This window comes from Schistocerca gregaria, chromosome 3, assembly GCF_023897955.1.
Source record: "Schistocerca gregaria isolate iqSchGreg1 chromosome 3, iqSchGreg1.2, whole genome shotgun sequence".
Classification (NCBI taxonomy): Eukaryota; Metazoa; Arthropoda; class Insecta; order Orthoptera; family Acrididae; genus Schistocerca; species Schistocerca gregaria.
In genome coordinates this window covers 663,089,589-663,104,366 of record NC_064922.1, presented here as the reverse complement: position 1 = coordinate 663,104,366, position 14,778 = coordinate 663,089,589, and the positions used below count along the sequence as shown (strand labels likewise).

At 40.2% G+C, this 14,778-nt stretch overlaps 1 protein-coding gene across 2 annotated transcripts in view; it reads left to right on the top strand.

Moving 5' to 3' along the window:
- The window catches only part of LOC126356368 (structural maintenance of chromosomes protein 1A), a 179,295-nt gene that overhangs the window by 13,492 nt on the left and 151,025 nt on the right, over positions 1-14,778 (top strand). For both annotated transcript variants that reach the window (XM_050007357.1, XM_050007356.1), the window contains exon 4: positions 6,613-6,761. In XM_050007357.1, coding sequence (XP_049863314.1) covers positions 6,613-6,761 — 149 coding nt within the window. The remainder of the gene's footprint in view (positions 1-6,612; positions 6,762-14,778) is intronic.

Here is a 14,778-nt window from a genome sequence, read left to right as displayed (position 1 = left end):
ACAGTGCTAAGATGAAGTCCCGTAAGGCAGAGAGGTTGTAGATGATGACAGAGGTTGGGTCACAAAGAGATGCAGAGGAGACGTGTGGCGAAGGCCAGGCAGTTTGATATGTGGCCTGTGATGTGCTCCTCGGCCTTGGGTTGTGGGCGAAGTCAATGGTTAGTGGTGTCCTGTAAGGTTATAGCTCGGAGATGATATTGGAGCTGACGTCCCACAAAAGGTCTGATCAGGCACTCAGTGACAGCCTAGCAGTTTGACATGTGGCCAACGATGTGGTCCTCAGTCTTTGGAAACGGGTGAATGTCAATCTGTAGAGACTAGTGCGCTCGGCGAAGAGAACTCCATTTTGGGTGACCGTGGATGGTCAGTATTTGGCCACAGAGTTGACTTCTGAACTTCTTAAGAGTTGCTGGTGCACTTAACAAAGGGAGCTCCATATTGAGGGACCTGACAGACAGCACTTGGCCATGGCGCGACTCCCAATGTACCATCTGGCATAAATCAGCCAAGTGGTGACTTAAATAGCCAGCACTTAGACATACGTGACTGGTGGTAGTGATGTAGCAGCAGTGCCCCTGTTGGTGAGACCAGGAAGCATAGCGACCACTGGAGACTGTAGAGGGAAGGATCCTGCAAGCCTGTGTTTGCATTGGATGGTTATCCTGTCAGTGCCAGAACCGTGTAGCTAGCTGGCGAGAAAGGCAGCCACTTGCTATACTCAGTTGTATGAAAGGTAGCTGGATGCTAGGTGCTAGCTGTACAGTACTGTATTGTTCAGTATTAGTGTTATGTTAACAAATTAATAAGAAAGTTTGTATTAATTTTTAAACTTACTTGCCCACCTGAAACTAAATTATGAGCCCTACCCTCCTCGAAAAACAGCCATGAGCCACAGAGAACAGCTACTGCACTGTTAGGGGCATTATACCGACTTAATGGCAACTGGCTTCAATTTTCTCTTTCATGCCTCACTTAAAGTTTTCATCTGTCTCATCCTCACAACCTGCTATTTTTTTTAATGATTGATGGCTGGTTTGATACAGCGAAAAAATGTAAAATGTGTTATAGAGCAAAACATTTTTACACAGAATGTTATGTACTTTCAATGAATGTCCTTTTTGCTAACATGCATAAGTGCGAAACTGCTGTAGCTATGGAAACCAGTCTAACAGCTGTTGGCAAAATGATCTGCTGTGTGAATCAAATGACTCAGGGTGAAGTACAAATGGTGGAATTTTGGAAGTTTGAAGGTTTTCAGGTTCACTGAAGATTGTGGATGGGGGGTGGGTCTTGTACCCCACAGTATAGCTCTTTTATATCATTCTAATAGAGATTGTTGGGGGGGGGGGGGTTGTCTGTGTGAAGCCTAGGCTATTGATAAGAGATATTTGTACAGTTGAACTTCTTTTATTTTAATTATTATTGTTAGGTTGGGTAACAAACATTCATTACACTCATTAAGCTTGACAGTCAAGCACATTGAGATCACAACATACAGGGTTATTTGTTAAGTGCCTCATGGTTTCAGAAGTCATCTATGTGAAAACAACAAAACATACAAAAAATAGAGCAGCTCTCCATGTTTTTAACTCAAATTACATATGAATCTATTAGACATTGTTTGTGATGCAGCAAATGTGAATTGTGCATTCACTTAATTGAAGCTGCTGTTGCACCTACCAGAAAGGTGCAATGACAGCAGCCTGCTTTGGAACTCTGTTCACTGGGTTGCCTATTAGTAGGTACGAACTGATTCAATGCAGCAATACACAGCAGACTGTTTGTCTGCTTGTACTGAGACACCTGCCTGCTAGTGGTGCACTCTGCAACTACATTGCAGCATGTATTATGAATCTAAACTGATCGGTGTCATCTTCTGTGCATATTGTAGTTTTCACACAATCATGTTTTGAAACTGTGGCAGTACTTATGAATAACCCTGTACTGTGCATGAATCTCAGTTTGTGCACATATTTTAATGATTATTTTTTTCAGGGTTTGTGTTGACCATGTTAGTGCTCACAAGCGACAATTTTTCTTCCTCACTTGTAATGATAATACACAGAAAATGTAGTGTGCTGTAACTGTTCTACTCATTGATCACATATGGAAATGCAACTCCATCCTTGTTAACAGTGTTGGTTTTTGTGTTGAAAATATTGCTAGCAGTAAAATTCAAATGCCGAGTTCATTTTCAACTGTGATCTGCAAACCGTGTGTATGGGCTCTTGGAAGGCACCATCTGTTGAAACCTGTTGTAGGCCATCTGGAAGAATTCTAAGTATCCAGAGTTCTAAACCCCTCATTTGGTTCAGATTCAGTGATGACATGGACACAATATGAAGTCGCCTTATTCTCATCCCTTAATAATCTCAACACCTTTTCCATTCATTTCATTTTGTCATCTTTATATCACCAAGCCACTTCTTAAGTGTTAACCTTCACCTCTCTGATAGCTCATCTGCACTGACAAGCAGTCCTTTCCTCAGTACGCTTAAGGTTCTACTGAAGTTTTCACAATGAAGTTTACCAGCTTGACATAATCCAGGAACAGATCTCTCATGACATCACGCACATGTAACATTATTCACACACCTTCTGGCTGCCCACAGATAAGTATCTTCCTCAAAGCCACGCAGGACTGGTATAATGAAACATCTTCTCCACCAGCCCTACAAGTACGTTTCATTGTGCACCCCATTTCTAAACAACTTTCTACAACCCCAAATCCACACTATGACCTTGTTCATCTGTATGCTTTCCTGCTCCCAACCCCAATCCCTGCTGGTGCAGATCTACACAAGTCTTAGATACAAAACAAATCCTGAACATCCACCAGTTACCAGTATAACCACATCATCACTGCAACCACTGTGTAGATTTCTATGTGGATCAGACCTCAAAGAAACTCTTCATCTGTAGGAATGGACACTACCAAAGTGTCATAAAGAACCAACTGGACCTTGAAGTTGTGAAACATAATGTGGTGTACTTTAGCAGCTGCTTCACAATTCATCCATCTGGGAACAGCTACCACCCCTCCCCCATATCAAGCGGATGTATCTGAATTGCACTGGTGTGAAATTCCTTCAACCCTTATGGTTTCAGTCTGTGCTGGTCTTTGTCCTCCACATCACTCAGTTCCTTTTCCCACTCCATTTAACTGTCTGCATGGCATACTCACACTCCCCATTTCTTCTCTAATACATTCTAGCCCTACTTTTATCTTCCCTTCCTTAGTTCGTTCTCTTTGTCCAAACCCTCCACACTTCCGAGTGTGCTGTTTTCTTGGCAAACCCTTGCCGTGCACCAAATCGTGCTGCTTGCTTCCCAGTATGTGCGCTTGCCATATCCCTTACATGACTTACATGTTCCACATGAGCATGTCCTAACTCCCTCCCTCTCCTTTGTCTCTGTGGAAAACAACCACCCCAGCCAAGATTGTCACTTGCCATACACACAAGCAGGACTTCCATATAGGATGTAGAATACGAGGTGTTATTGGAAAGTTTTAAGAATGGATCCACTACTGCTTACTGGTTTGGCGGGCAGGTACATAGTGGGTGGGGAGCGAGTCATTGCCTTGTCCTTGAATGCCCTCTGACAGGAAACTGTTTCATTTATTCAGTTCGTTATGGCAGCTGGTTGAGTGCGGGTCTGTTAGTGCTTGTTGCCAGATTCTGTTAGTGTGAAAATGGACTTAAAATGGAGCAACGAGTTTGTGTGAAATTTTGTTTTAAAACCGGGAAATCAGCTTATGAGACTTATGAACTATTAAAAATAGTTCTTGGAGATATTTGTATGGGCCAGTCAAATGTTTTTGTCTGGTTCAACAAATTTAAAAATGGCCGCGAGTCATTTGAAGATGAACCACAGTCCAGCCCTCCTTCCACCTCAAAAACGAATGAAAATGTTATGAAAGTTCGTGACTTTGCACTCTAATCATAGACTTACAATTAGGGAGCTGGCTTATGAACTTAATTTAAGTTTCTATGCAATTCAGGCAATTTTAACTGAAGATCTGAACATGAGTCGAGTGTCTGCAAAATTCATTCCAAAAGTTTTGTCTAGTGACCAGAGACAATACCAACTTGAAGTGTGCCAAAAACTGATTAATTGGACTAAAAGTGACCCAGATTTGTTACATTGGTAATTACAGGTGAGAAATTGTGCGTATATGCATATGGTCGACCAACTCAGTCGAAGGTGAAGACAATGTTGGTGATTTTTTTTTCCGATTCTACTGGTATTATGTACCATGAATTTGCCCTAGGAGGACAGACAGTTAACCAGGAATACTTCAAATGTGTCCTTGAGTGTTTGCATGAAAAGATTCGGAAGAAAGGGCCTGCATTGTGGAAAGACAGGAGTTGGGTGCTACACCATGACAATGCTCCGGCTCATCGTGCTTCCTTCATAATTGAATTTTTGACCAAATTCAAAATACCTGTGCTTCCACAACCACCATATTCCCCTGATTTGGCCCTTGTGGACTTCTACATGTTCCCTAAACAGAAATTTTCACTGAAAGGTATCCTTTTGACTCAATTGAAGACATCCAGGCAAATACGGAGTGTGTCCTTAATGCCCTTCAGGAAAAAAAAATTCCAGGAATGTTTCCAAAAATGGAAACACCTTTGGAGTCAGTGTTTTCAGTCAGAAGGGGACTATAAGGAGATGCATCACAGTAGCTTGTAAGTACTACCATTGTACAATTACAAGCCCATTCTTAAAACTTTCCAATCACACCTTGTAATTTTTAAGCAGAAAGTGGTGAGCTTTTTTTTTACAGGCAACAGTTTTCCACTATCCAGTTTTCATAGTTCTGCTGGTGAAAATGTCTTCCATCCAATGCCTCATCTGGTCCGGTATTTTGTGAGATTGTATTTTTTTACTAGATGCCATTTCCTGAAGTTGGTATGTAGGGTGTTGACCCAATCCCCACAGTCTAGAAATGTTTTGGTGTCATGAACAGAGCGAGCTGGGCTCATGCATCTGGTTCATGTGAAATTGGTGTTAGCCCTGCAGAGAAGTAATTCATAGCATAAAGAGTTATCTTATACAAGCAAAAAACACATTCCATAATTTTATAACACAGTAATATCAGCGATACCTGTCTGCAGTTTTATACATCTGTCCTCTTCGACTTCATGAAAAATGGCATGACTGGTGCCCCTGTATAGTCACATTGGACACTACATTGCTTCAATACTTTACAATAAACTGCTGCTAGAAAGGTAGCGATTGCTTTCACATAAACAGTGGAGAATTGAAGAGGTGACACATAATGTCCAGTGTTCTTCCCTTTGTTGACTGATTTAAGTTTCTTTTTAATTCCAGATTCTTTTATCTCCATCCACATCATGTACAGGGAGTTGAAAGCACTGCTGATTAATTTTCAGTCATCAAACTTTGTGGGATGCATCACTAGAATTCAAACAGATAATATCATTGACAACAATTATTACAAATTCTTTAAAGAATCTGTACATGCCCCATCATGCTTTACTGTTTTTGAAACATTGTTTGTATTTTAAAGTCTTGTGACTTTACTAATCTATTAATATATTGCTCTGGAATTGTACTGCTTTGTCCACTTCCTACATGCCCACAGTGTCTCAGACTTTCTTCTAGTGTGTGTGTGTGTGTGTGTGTGTGTGTGAGAGAGTGAGTGAGAGAGAGAGAGAGAGAGAGAGAGAGAGAGAGAGAGAGAGAGAGAGAGAGAAATAGTCAGGGTCAGATGGAACTACTGTTAAACCTGGTCCTACTGAAATTGAGCAGCTCTCATGAATACTTGTTACATAATTTTAAGAGGGAACAGTAGAAGTGTAATGTTTTCATACTCTCCTCCTATTATATAGAGTTATCATTTGCACTTTTTCAATTTTATTTGTGGGGGTCAGCAGACTGTTTCAGTTTTTGTTTAAAACACTTAAAGCTTTAATGTAATGTGTCCATGTAGTTTCAAGGAATATTGTATGGTTGGGAGGAGTGGGTATTCAGCAGCAAAACCTTAACCAGTTTTTGTGAATGCTGGATGAAAACTTTGACAATGGTTTTATATAAATGCTTAAATTTTTGAAAGTATTAAAATATATATATATATTTTTTTGTGAAGAACAAGGAATTGAAAATGCCGCTGATTAATTTTCAATAATTTCAACTTTATGGGAAGAGTTACTAGACCTTCAAACAGTTATTACCACAAAACACTTTTTGCTAGTTGAAAAATGATGGAATCAAAGTATCAGAATAAAAACCAATCTGTATTACTCTTTCCATTGCAGTTATTGAAATTAAAAATTTTGCTAGACATCGTGATATGAGCCCATAAATCACTCAGAATGAAACTGCTTGGTATTAGGGCATGTAATAACGAGAGAATTTTCAAAACAATATTCAGCATTAATTGATAATATTATGATTTTTTTAAAAGTTGTATTGTTTCTAGCCTATGCATTACTACTGTAATTGGATAACTGTACCATACTGAATAGAAATTTAAAAATGTGGTGGAGATTTCCACAACTACTTTTTTAATGCTTGTTTTAATTAAGTCACCATTTCTTTTATCAATTTCAATAGTTCTTATAACTTGTACCTCTTTTTCAGTCTGTTAGCAGCCAGGTGTATCTTGCTGATTTAGAAAAGCTAGGCATTAATGCAAAGGCCAAGAATTTTCTTGTATTTCAAGGGGCTGTGGAATCTATAGCAATGAAAAATCCCAAAGAGCGGACAGCACTGTTTGAGGAAATTAGTGGGTGAGTTAAAACAATCTTTCTCATTATTTTATGCATGAGGGCTGGATCATATCACAGCTGTTACCAGAAATGTCAGTGAGGATGAAAACTGCAATCAGTCACAATATTTTTAATAAAAAATTTAAACAATGGAAAATCCAGTATAATGGCAATACTATGAAATAGATAAATTGCTACTCACCATATAGGGGAAATGATAACTCGCAGACTGCTAAACAAGTAAGATTTTGGTCAAAAAAGCTTCTGAATTAGGAAACACACTTACACATACCCGCATACACAAGCACGTTCACAGAAATGCAAGTCACACACACACACACACACACACACACACACACACACACACACACCAGCACTTCAGTAGCCATAGACAATGGTCGTGCACGTGTTTGTGTGTGTGTGGGGGGGGGGGGGGGGGTATATTTTCTAATTCAGAAGGCCTTTTGACCAAAAGCTTACTTGTTTGGCAGTATTTTTATTGTGCCTGTCTGCAACTCGGCATCTGCACTATATGGTAAGCAGCAATCTATCCTGTTCATAATATTGTCATTAATGAAAAATTTATTTCTTCATAACTAATTCCAGGCTTTAACCTAAAATTAGATGACAGTGAGGACTTCTTGTACAAATTTCACTTTTTATCTTGAGCAAAATGTGCTTTCTATGTTGCGATTTAGAGGTCTGCATCATTGTTTTGTGACACGCTGAATCATGTGCTAGATTGGAGACATGTCTTGATATACAAAGTAAATTTTTTCTCATCGTAAAATATGAAATTCATATGGGAAATTGTCACTGCCCTCCTGAAATGAGCCTAGCCCCGAAACTAGTTAAGGAGAAATAAAACAGTGTGGGCAGTTACAGTCTTCTTCCTAACTGGCATTCTTACTTCTCTCTTTTTTCAAAGGTGACTTCTAATTACCTGTCCAGACTGATAAAGACATTCTGCATCATATATATTTGCTAACAAATGAGCCGTTGTAATTTGATGTGGAAATTCAGCTCTGGGATCAATTATTTGTTTGAAGAGGGTAGCAAATGCATGAAGAAACCAATGACAGAAGTTAAATAGAATATTTTATAAACACATTGTGGGATGAAACAAGAGGCTGTTTTGCAGCAGTCACAATTTTGACAGAACAGCTCGTGGGTCAAAGGCCAGCCTCAGTGTCCAACAGACACACTATTATGGCAAGCAACCATATTGATATCATCAGGTGCGTTATGATGGCAGTGCGGTTGCTAAGCTCTAAAACTGCACCTGTTGAACGATGTCATCTGTCCTTTCAACCATGAACTATTTCATCATGAATTACGCTGGGAGAAGCCAAAGAATCTGTTCCTATATACCCTAATTGAATGTGCCTATGGATCTTAGCAACACCTCTTCATTATATGCCCTTGTATTAAGGTAAATGCACTGTGGCTTCACAGTTACGTTCTAAGCCACGCACCAGTTTTGGACAAGATATTCTGAAACAATTGTAAAAGAAAGTGGAGGCTGAATGACTGCCCTTTCAGCTGTTATAAAATGCAACAGAACTTGTGCATCTGTTATGTATATATGTTTATCATGTTTGTAACCATACAGTAAGCAACATATTGGATCAAAAATTGTGAGCAGTAGGAATCATGGATTATCTTAAGACGAACTTTTTTTTTCCAGGTTGGTTCTCTGAGATATTTTACAGGGCAGTACACGTTGAAAAAGATTAAGCTTCGAATTTTATTGTTCACTTTTATTTTAGTTCTTTGACATAACAAATTTTACAGTAATGCTGGCAGAAAATATAACTATCCTTAATGGGAAAAAAGTGTGAGCTGAGTTTTCAAACAGTTTCGCATGTAATTGGCTTTTGTATGGATAAGTCTGGAACATTATGGTGTGCAGAGAAGTATGTTGCAATCAGGGCAGTACCAACTTGCTACTGAGCAAGGTGGCGCGTGGTTAGTACACTGGACTTGCATTCGGGAGGATGACGGTTCAAACCCACATCCGGCCATCCTGATTTAGGTTTTCCATGATGGCCCTAAATTGCTTCAGGCAAACACCAGGATGGTTCATTTGAAAGGGCACACCTGTCTTCCTTCCCCATTCTTCCCTAATCCTATGGGACCAGTGACCTCGCTGTTTGGTACCCTCCCCCAAATCGGCCAACCAACCTGTTGCCTTCCTGCTTGCAGCAATACGTTGTTTCATCTTCTTCGAACAAATCTTGCAAAGCAGTGTTGTTTGCTGCTTCATCTCACTTGTATGAGTTTTATCAGGGAAATGTCTTCCTCAAAGCCTACTGCTGATAGTTGCACTAGGTACTATTGAGACAGTGTTGTGCCTTTCTGGAAGAGTCCTTCACCAATTACTTCAGACTGTACCCAATCAGATATTTCTGCCAGTCCAGAATCATTCATTTTTTCCTCTAGAGTTTCCAAAATTTCTTATTCATCCAAGAGATGATATATTTGTAGCAGAATTGCAGAAAACATCAAAACCCTAAGGGTAAACACAGAATCTCACCACAGTGCAAGCATACAATGGCTCAGTAATCTACATCTACATCCATACTCCAAGCCACCTGATGGAGGGTACTTTGAGTACCTCTATCGATTCTCCCTTCTATTCCAGTCTTGTGTTGTTCATAGAAAGAAAGATTGTCTGTATGCCTCTGTGTGGGATCTGATTTTATCCAAATGGTCTCTTTGCAAGATATACATAGGAGGGAGCAATATACTGCTTGACTCCTCGGTGAAGGTATGTTCTTGGAACTTCAACAAAAGCCCGTACCGAGCCACTGAGAGTCTCTCTTGCAGAGTCTTCCATCGGAGTTTATCTATCATCTCCGTAATGCTTTTGCGATTACTAAATGATCCTATAATAAAGCGCGCTGCTCTTGGTTGGATCTTCTCTCTCTCTTCTATCCACCCTATCTCATACGGATCCCACATCAGTGAGCAGTTTTCAAGCAGTGAGCGGACAAGTTTACTGTAACCTACTTTCTTTGTTTTCGGATTGCGTTTCCGTAGGATTCTTCAAATGAATCTCAGTCTGGCACCTGCTTTACCGAAGATTAATTTTATTAATTTTAAATCACTCCTAATGCCTACTCCAAGATAATTTATGGAATTAACTGCTTCCAGTTCCTGGCCTGCTATATTGTAGGTAAATGATAAAGGATTTTTCTTTCTACGTATTTGCAGCACATTACACTTGTCTACATTGAGATTCAATTGCCATTCCCTGCACCATGCGTCAATTCGTTGCAGATCCTTCTGTATTTCAGTACAATTTTCCATTGTTACAACGTCTCGATATACTAATCATCCGCAAAAAGCCTCAGTGAACTTCCAATGCTATCCAGAAGGTTGTGGCAGTAGCTGTTACATTTGCTTCTACTTCTATTAAAATAATTCTGCAAACTGACAACAGAGGACAACACCTGTCAAGGAGCAGGTAGCGAGATGTCCATACATTGCTTTTGTATAAAACAGTCTAGCTTTGGAATAATAGTTGTCTGGTGTATTGTGGAACATTGCAACCTGAGATATGAAGGGGTTGGCAAATAAAAGTGGTCTGGGCAAGTGGATACGATTGGACGTGAATGTACGCATATAACCACACCCCATGATGTGCACACCATGTGTATGCCTGCCATTTGATCCACACTGGTTCAGAGCGTAGTGCGGGCTGTGCCATTGTGAGTGGAGCAGTGCAAAAGGGATGGTGGTACTCACAGTGGAGCAGTGGGTGCTCATTATGGAAAGTTACATGACAACAAAGTCATGGAAATGGTGCAGACAGTTGATTGCTTAGAAGTTTAATGGTATCAAAATGCTAGCAAAGTGTGCCATGCAGTGCCTAGTGTGAAAATTGCTTCAGACAGGATTGGTTTTGAACAAGTCAAAAAACATTCCAAAATGTGCCTTCTCACCAGAAAATGCTTCAGAGTCCTACCAAATCAGCCCGACACCTGTCGCAAGAGGTCAGCATATCACGTGGACCTTCACATGCAACGTACCAAATGTCTCTTGTTCATGCATTAAAACCAGCAGATGATCCTCAGCACCTCCAGTTTTGTGAGCAGTTGTTCACTGATATAACAGTGAATGGCTTGCACATGGATCTGTTCTTCATATCTGATGAGAGGAGCTATGTCAGCTCACAAAATCACAGGTACCAAACACCATTGCAGGATCAGAAGGTTGGGGTTTGGGATGCAACGTGTGCACTGCATTTTATTGATCCCATCTTCTTTCATCAGACACTGACTTCGGCACATTACATTGCCAACATTTTGAAACCATTTGTGGCAAGATTAACTGAGTAGGAAAATAATTACAGTTACTTTCAGCAGGATTTAGCAACTGCTGTACAGCCAGCCGAACCTTGGAGCATGTTTACACAGTCTTCATGGCTGACAGAATTGTTAGTAGAGGTCAGTCTGGCCACCCATGTCAAATGAGCTGTCAGTGAGCAATTATTTTGTGTGTTGTTAAAGAGCTGCAACAGAACATTTTGGATGAGACTGCCGCAATTCCAACAGTTCCTCTTGAGTCCTCCTCGAGCAAATTGCTGACCAGAAACAAAAAGTGCCAAGAGATGAATTTGATCACTTTCAGCATCTGCAGTAGCCTGGTTAGTACTGTATTCCCTTTCCTCAGCTGCATTTCTTTGTACCCTGGAACTCTGTTCTCTGGGCCACTTTCATTTGTCTTTTGAGCACAGTTTCATGGCGAGAGTTGCACTTGGGTTTGGTCACCAAAGTGTTAATATGAAGGTAATTGAAGATGTTGGTGTGCCCTTAAAATTCTTAGTGCCACCCAAACTAAAAACCCACTGCTGGCCATTAAAATTACAACACTATAAAGAAGGTTTGCAACAAATTTCAAAATGGCATGAAGTGTACTACATTCATGTAAACAATTAGCATTTCAGCATACCTGCACAAAGTAGGAGTCATGCTGCCTACATTCTCTAAGTAAGGAAAGAACTGCTGCTAATGTTGTTTGTGATCCTAAAAATGTCATGTGAATATGGAATCTGTGAATGTGATCATCTTCAGCATCTGCAGGGCTGTACTGAACATGATGCAGGATCTCAATTGCCCCACACATCTAATACCCGAGATGACAGACGTATTGTTCCCTTGGCCATGCAGGGTGGTACGACCTGACTTTGAGTCAGGAAATGGGGTTGTTTGCAAGCGAGTAAAGTATCCCTACGGAAATGTGAGGATGCCTGGAGAACCACGGATTGTCAGCACAACAACCATTTTTGAGGCTTCTCTTGATACACTAAAAGAGAGGTGTGTCAAGAGTGGTGCGCTCAGTGACGATGTTTAAGGTAGGAGCTTGCATCATGTCATTCATTTCAGATGATTCCCATTTCTGCATACAGCATCACAGTATTTATGTGTGTGAGGGCTCAGGGAGAACGAACATCTGCCTATTGCATTTGTAATTGTCTTGAGGGCCAGCCTGGAGTGATGGTAGGGGCTGCCATTGTGTACACAACACAGTAATCTCTAGTTCACTTATCCAGTTACTTGGATAAAAGCCATTATGTTTTTGACGTCACTCAGTGAGACTCCGTGTTCACTGCACTGGACCTACATTGACACACAGTGTGTTTGGCTGATATTCTGACAAGTTCATTTACTAGATACCTCACTCACTGAAAACATTTAGTCATGGGTTACCGTGTTACAGGTATGCCACCACTTGGCAGGCACTATGATTTGAGGAATTCTTTCATGGAGTTGGAACAGCATTGAATGACATACCCATATCCGATGTCCAAATTCAGTTTGGATTAATGCCCAGCTGTGTTAGACCCATTGTTGCTGTGTACTTAATTTCACAATATACCAAATCACTGACAAATTGAATTATGGGGCATTCCATGTCAAGTGGTCTTATTTCGGAGAAATTTCCTTTATGATCGTCGCGGATTTTGAAGAAATTTTATGTGATTATGTGCATGTTCCCAGTTAAATGGTAAACAAAATAGAAAGAAACTTCCACATGGGACAAAACATATTAAAAACAAAGAATCCAAGACTTACCAAGCGGGAAAGTGCCAGTAGACAGGCACAATAAAATACACACAAACACACACACAAAATTACGAGCTTTCGCAACCGGCGGTTGCTTCGTCAGGAAAGAGGGAAGGAAAAAGAAAGATGAAAAGATGTGGGTTTTAAGGGAGAGGGTAAGGAGTCATTCCAGTCCCGGGAGCACAAAGACTTACATTAGGGGGGAAAAAAGGATAGGTATATACTTGCTCGCACTCGCACAGGTATGGATGGATGTGTGTGCGTGCGTGCGTGCGTGCGTGCTTCTGTATACCTATCATTTTTTCCCCCTAAGGTAAGTCTTTCCGCTCCCGGGATTGGAATGACTCCTTACCCTCTCCCTTAAAACCCACATCCTTTCATCTTTCCTTTTCCTTCCCTCTTTCCTGACGAAGCAACCGCCGGTTGCGAAAGCTCGTAATTTTGTTTGTGTGTATTTTATTGTGCCTGTTTACCGGCGCTTTCCCGCATGGTAAGTCTTGGATTCTTTGTTTTTAATACAATTAAATGCTAATGTTTACTTGCAGAGATATTGTCATAGTTCAGCTTTCAACAGTTTACCACTGAGTTTTTGACAACTTTGAAACATAATATGTTGTGCAATATTCCCTTGAAGGAAACAAAACTAGGCCATTACTTACAACTTACACACATTCTTTATTCAAATACAAAATAAAAGAAATGTGAGCAATTTTCATATAGATAGTTTGATGTAAAGTCAAATGATATGACACAGTTTCAGAGACATTACTGGTATCATACAGATATGATTTTATGTATACAGTCTTAAGCGGAAAGTGAAAATTTGTACCAAGGCCAGGAATCAAACCTGGGTCTCATGCTTACTAGGCAGGTGTGTTAGTCATTAAGCCACCAAGTCACCTTAGCACGACAGCTCACACAACTGACACACCTCCCTCCTCAATCCAAATTCTCACAGCCACTTTACTTTATACTTCCCCTTCACGTGAACTGAATTACAAGGCTCTCCCTATTCTGGAATAGCTCTGTGGCATCTATTGTAATACTTTACCAGCACAAGACCTTAGAATATACAATTTAATTCTCCTACTTCTTTCCAGGAGTTTACAATTTGAGGGAATGAAAAGGTTCGTGTGCAGCAAAAATACACCTGTATTCTGCTGATACTCAAATTAAATCTGACAGTTTAGTATGTTTTACAACATTTAGTAGTGTTTGGGGAAAGTAATAACAGAAATTCTAATCAATAAGAAGTGAATTTGGCCCAGAAAAATTCTACAAACTGTAAAAAAGTAGTCTTTTGTTTTTATTTTAAACATCTGTGAAGTGTTTAGTTCTGTGAAATGGGAAGGGGATAAAGAATCCAGCAAAAAGGATAGCATTCTCTTTTTTGTGCCTCTGATAATGGGAGTTAATCACACTTGATAAATTCCATTTTTTGGTTTCATCTACATGACTACTCTGCAATTCACATTTAAGTGCTTGGCAGAGGGTTCATCGAACCACAATCATACTATCTCTCTACTATTCCACTCCCGAACTGTGAGCGGGAAAAACGAACACCTAAAACTTTCTGTTCGAGCTCTGATTTCTCTTATTTTATTTTGATGATCATTCCTACCTATGTAGGTTGGGCTCAACAAAATATTTTCGCATTCGGAAGAGAAAGTTGGTGACTGAAATTTCGTAAAAAGGTCTCGCCGTGACGAAAAACGTCTATGCTGTAATGACTTCCATCCCAACTCGTGTATCATATCTGCCACACTCTCTCCCCTATAACGTGATAATACAAAACGAGCTGCCCTTTTTTGCACCCTTTCGATGTCCTCCGTCAATCCCACCTGGTAAGGATCCCACACCGCGCAGCAATATTCTAACAGAGGACGAACGAGTGTAGTGTAAGCTGTCTCTTTAGTGGACTTGTTGCATCTTCTAAGTGTCCTGCCAATGAAACGCAACCTTTGGCT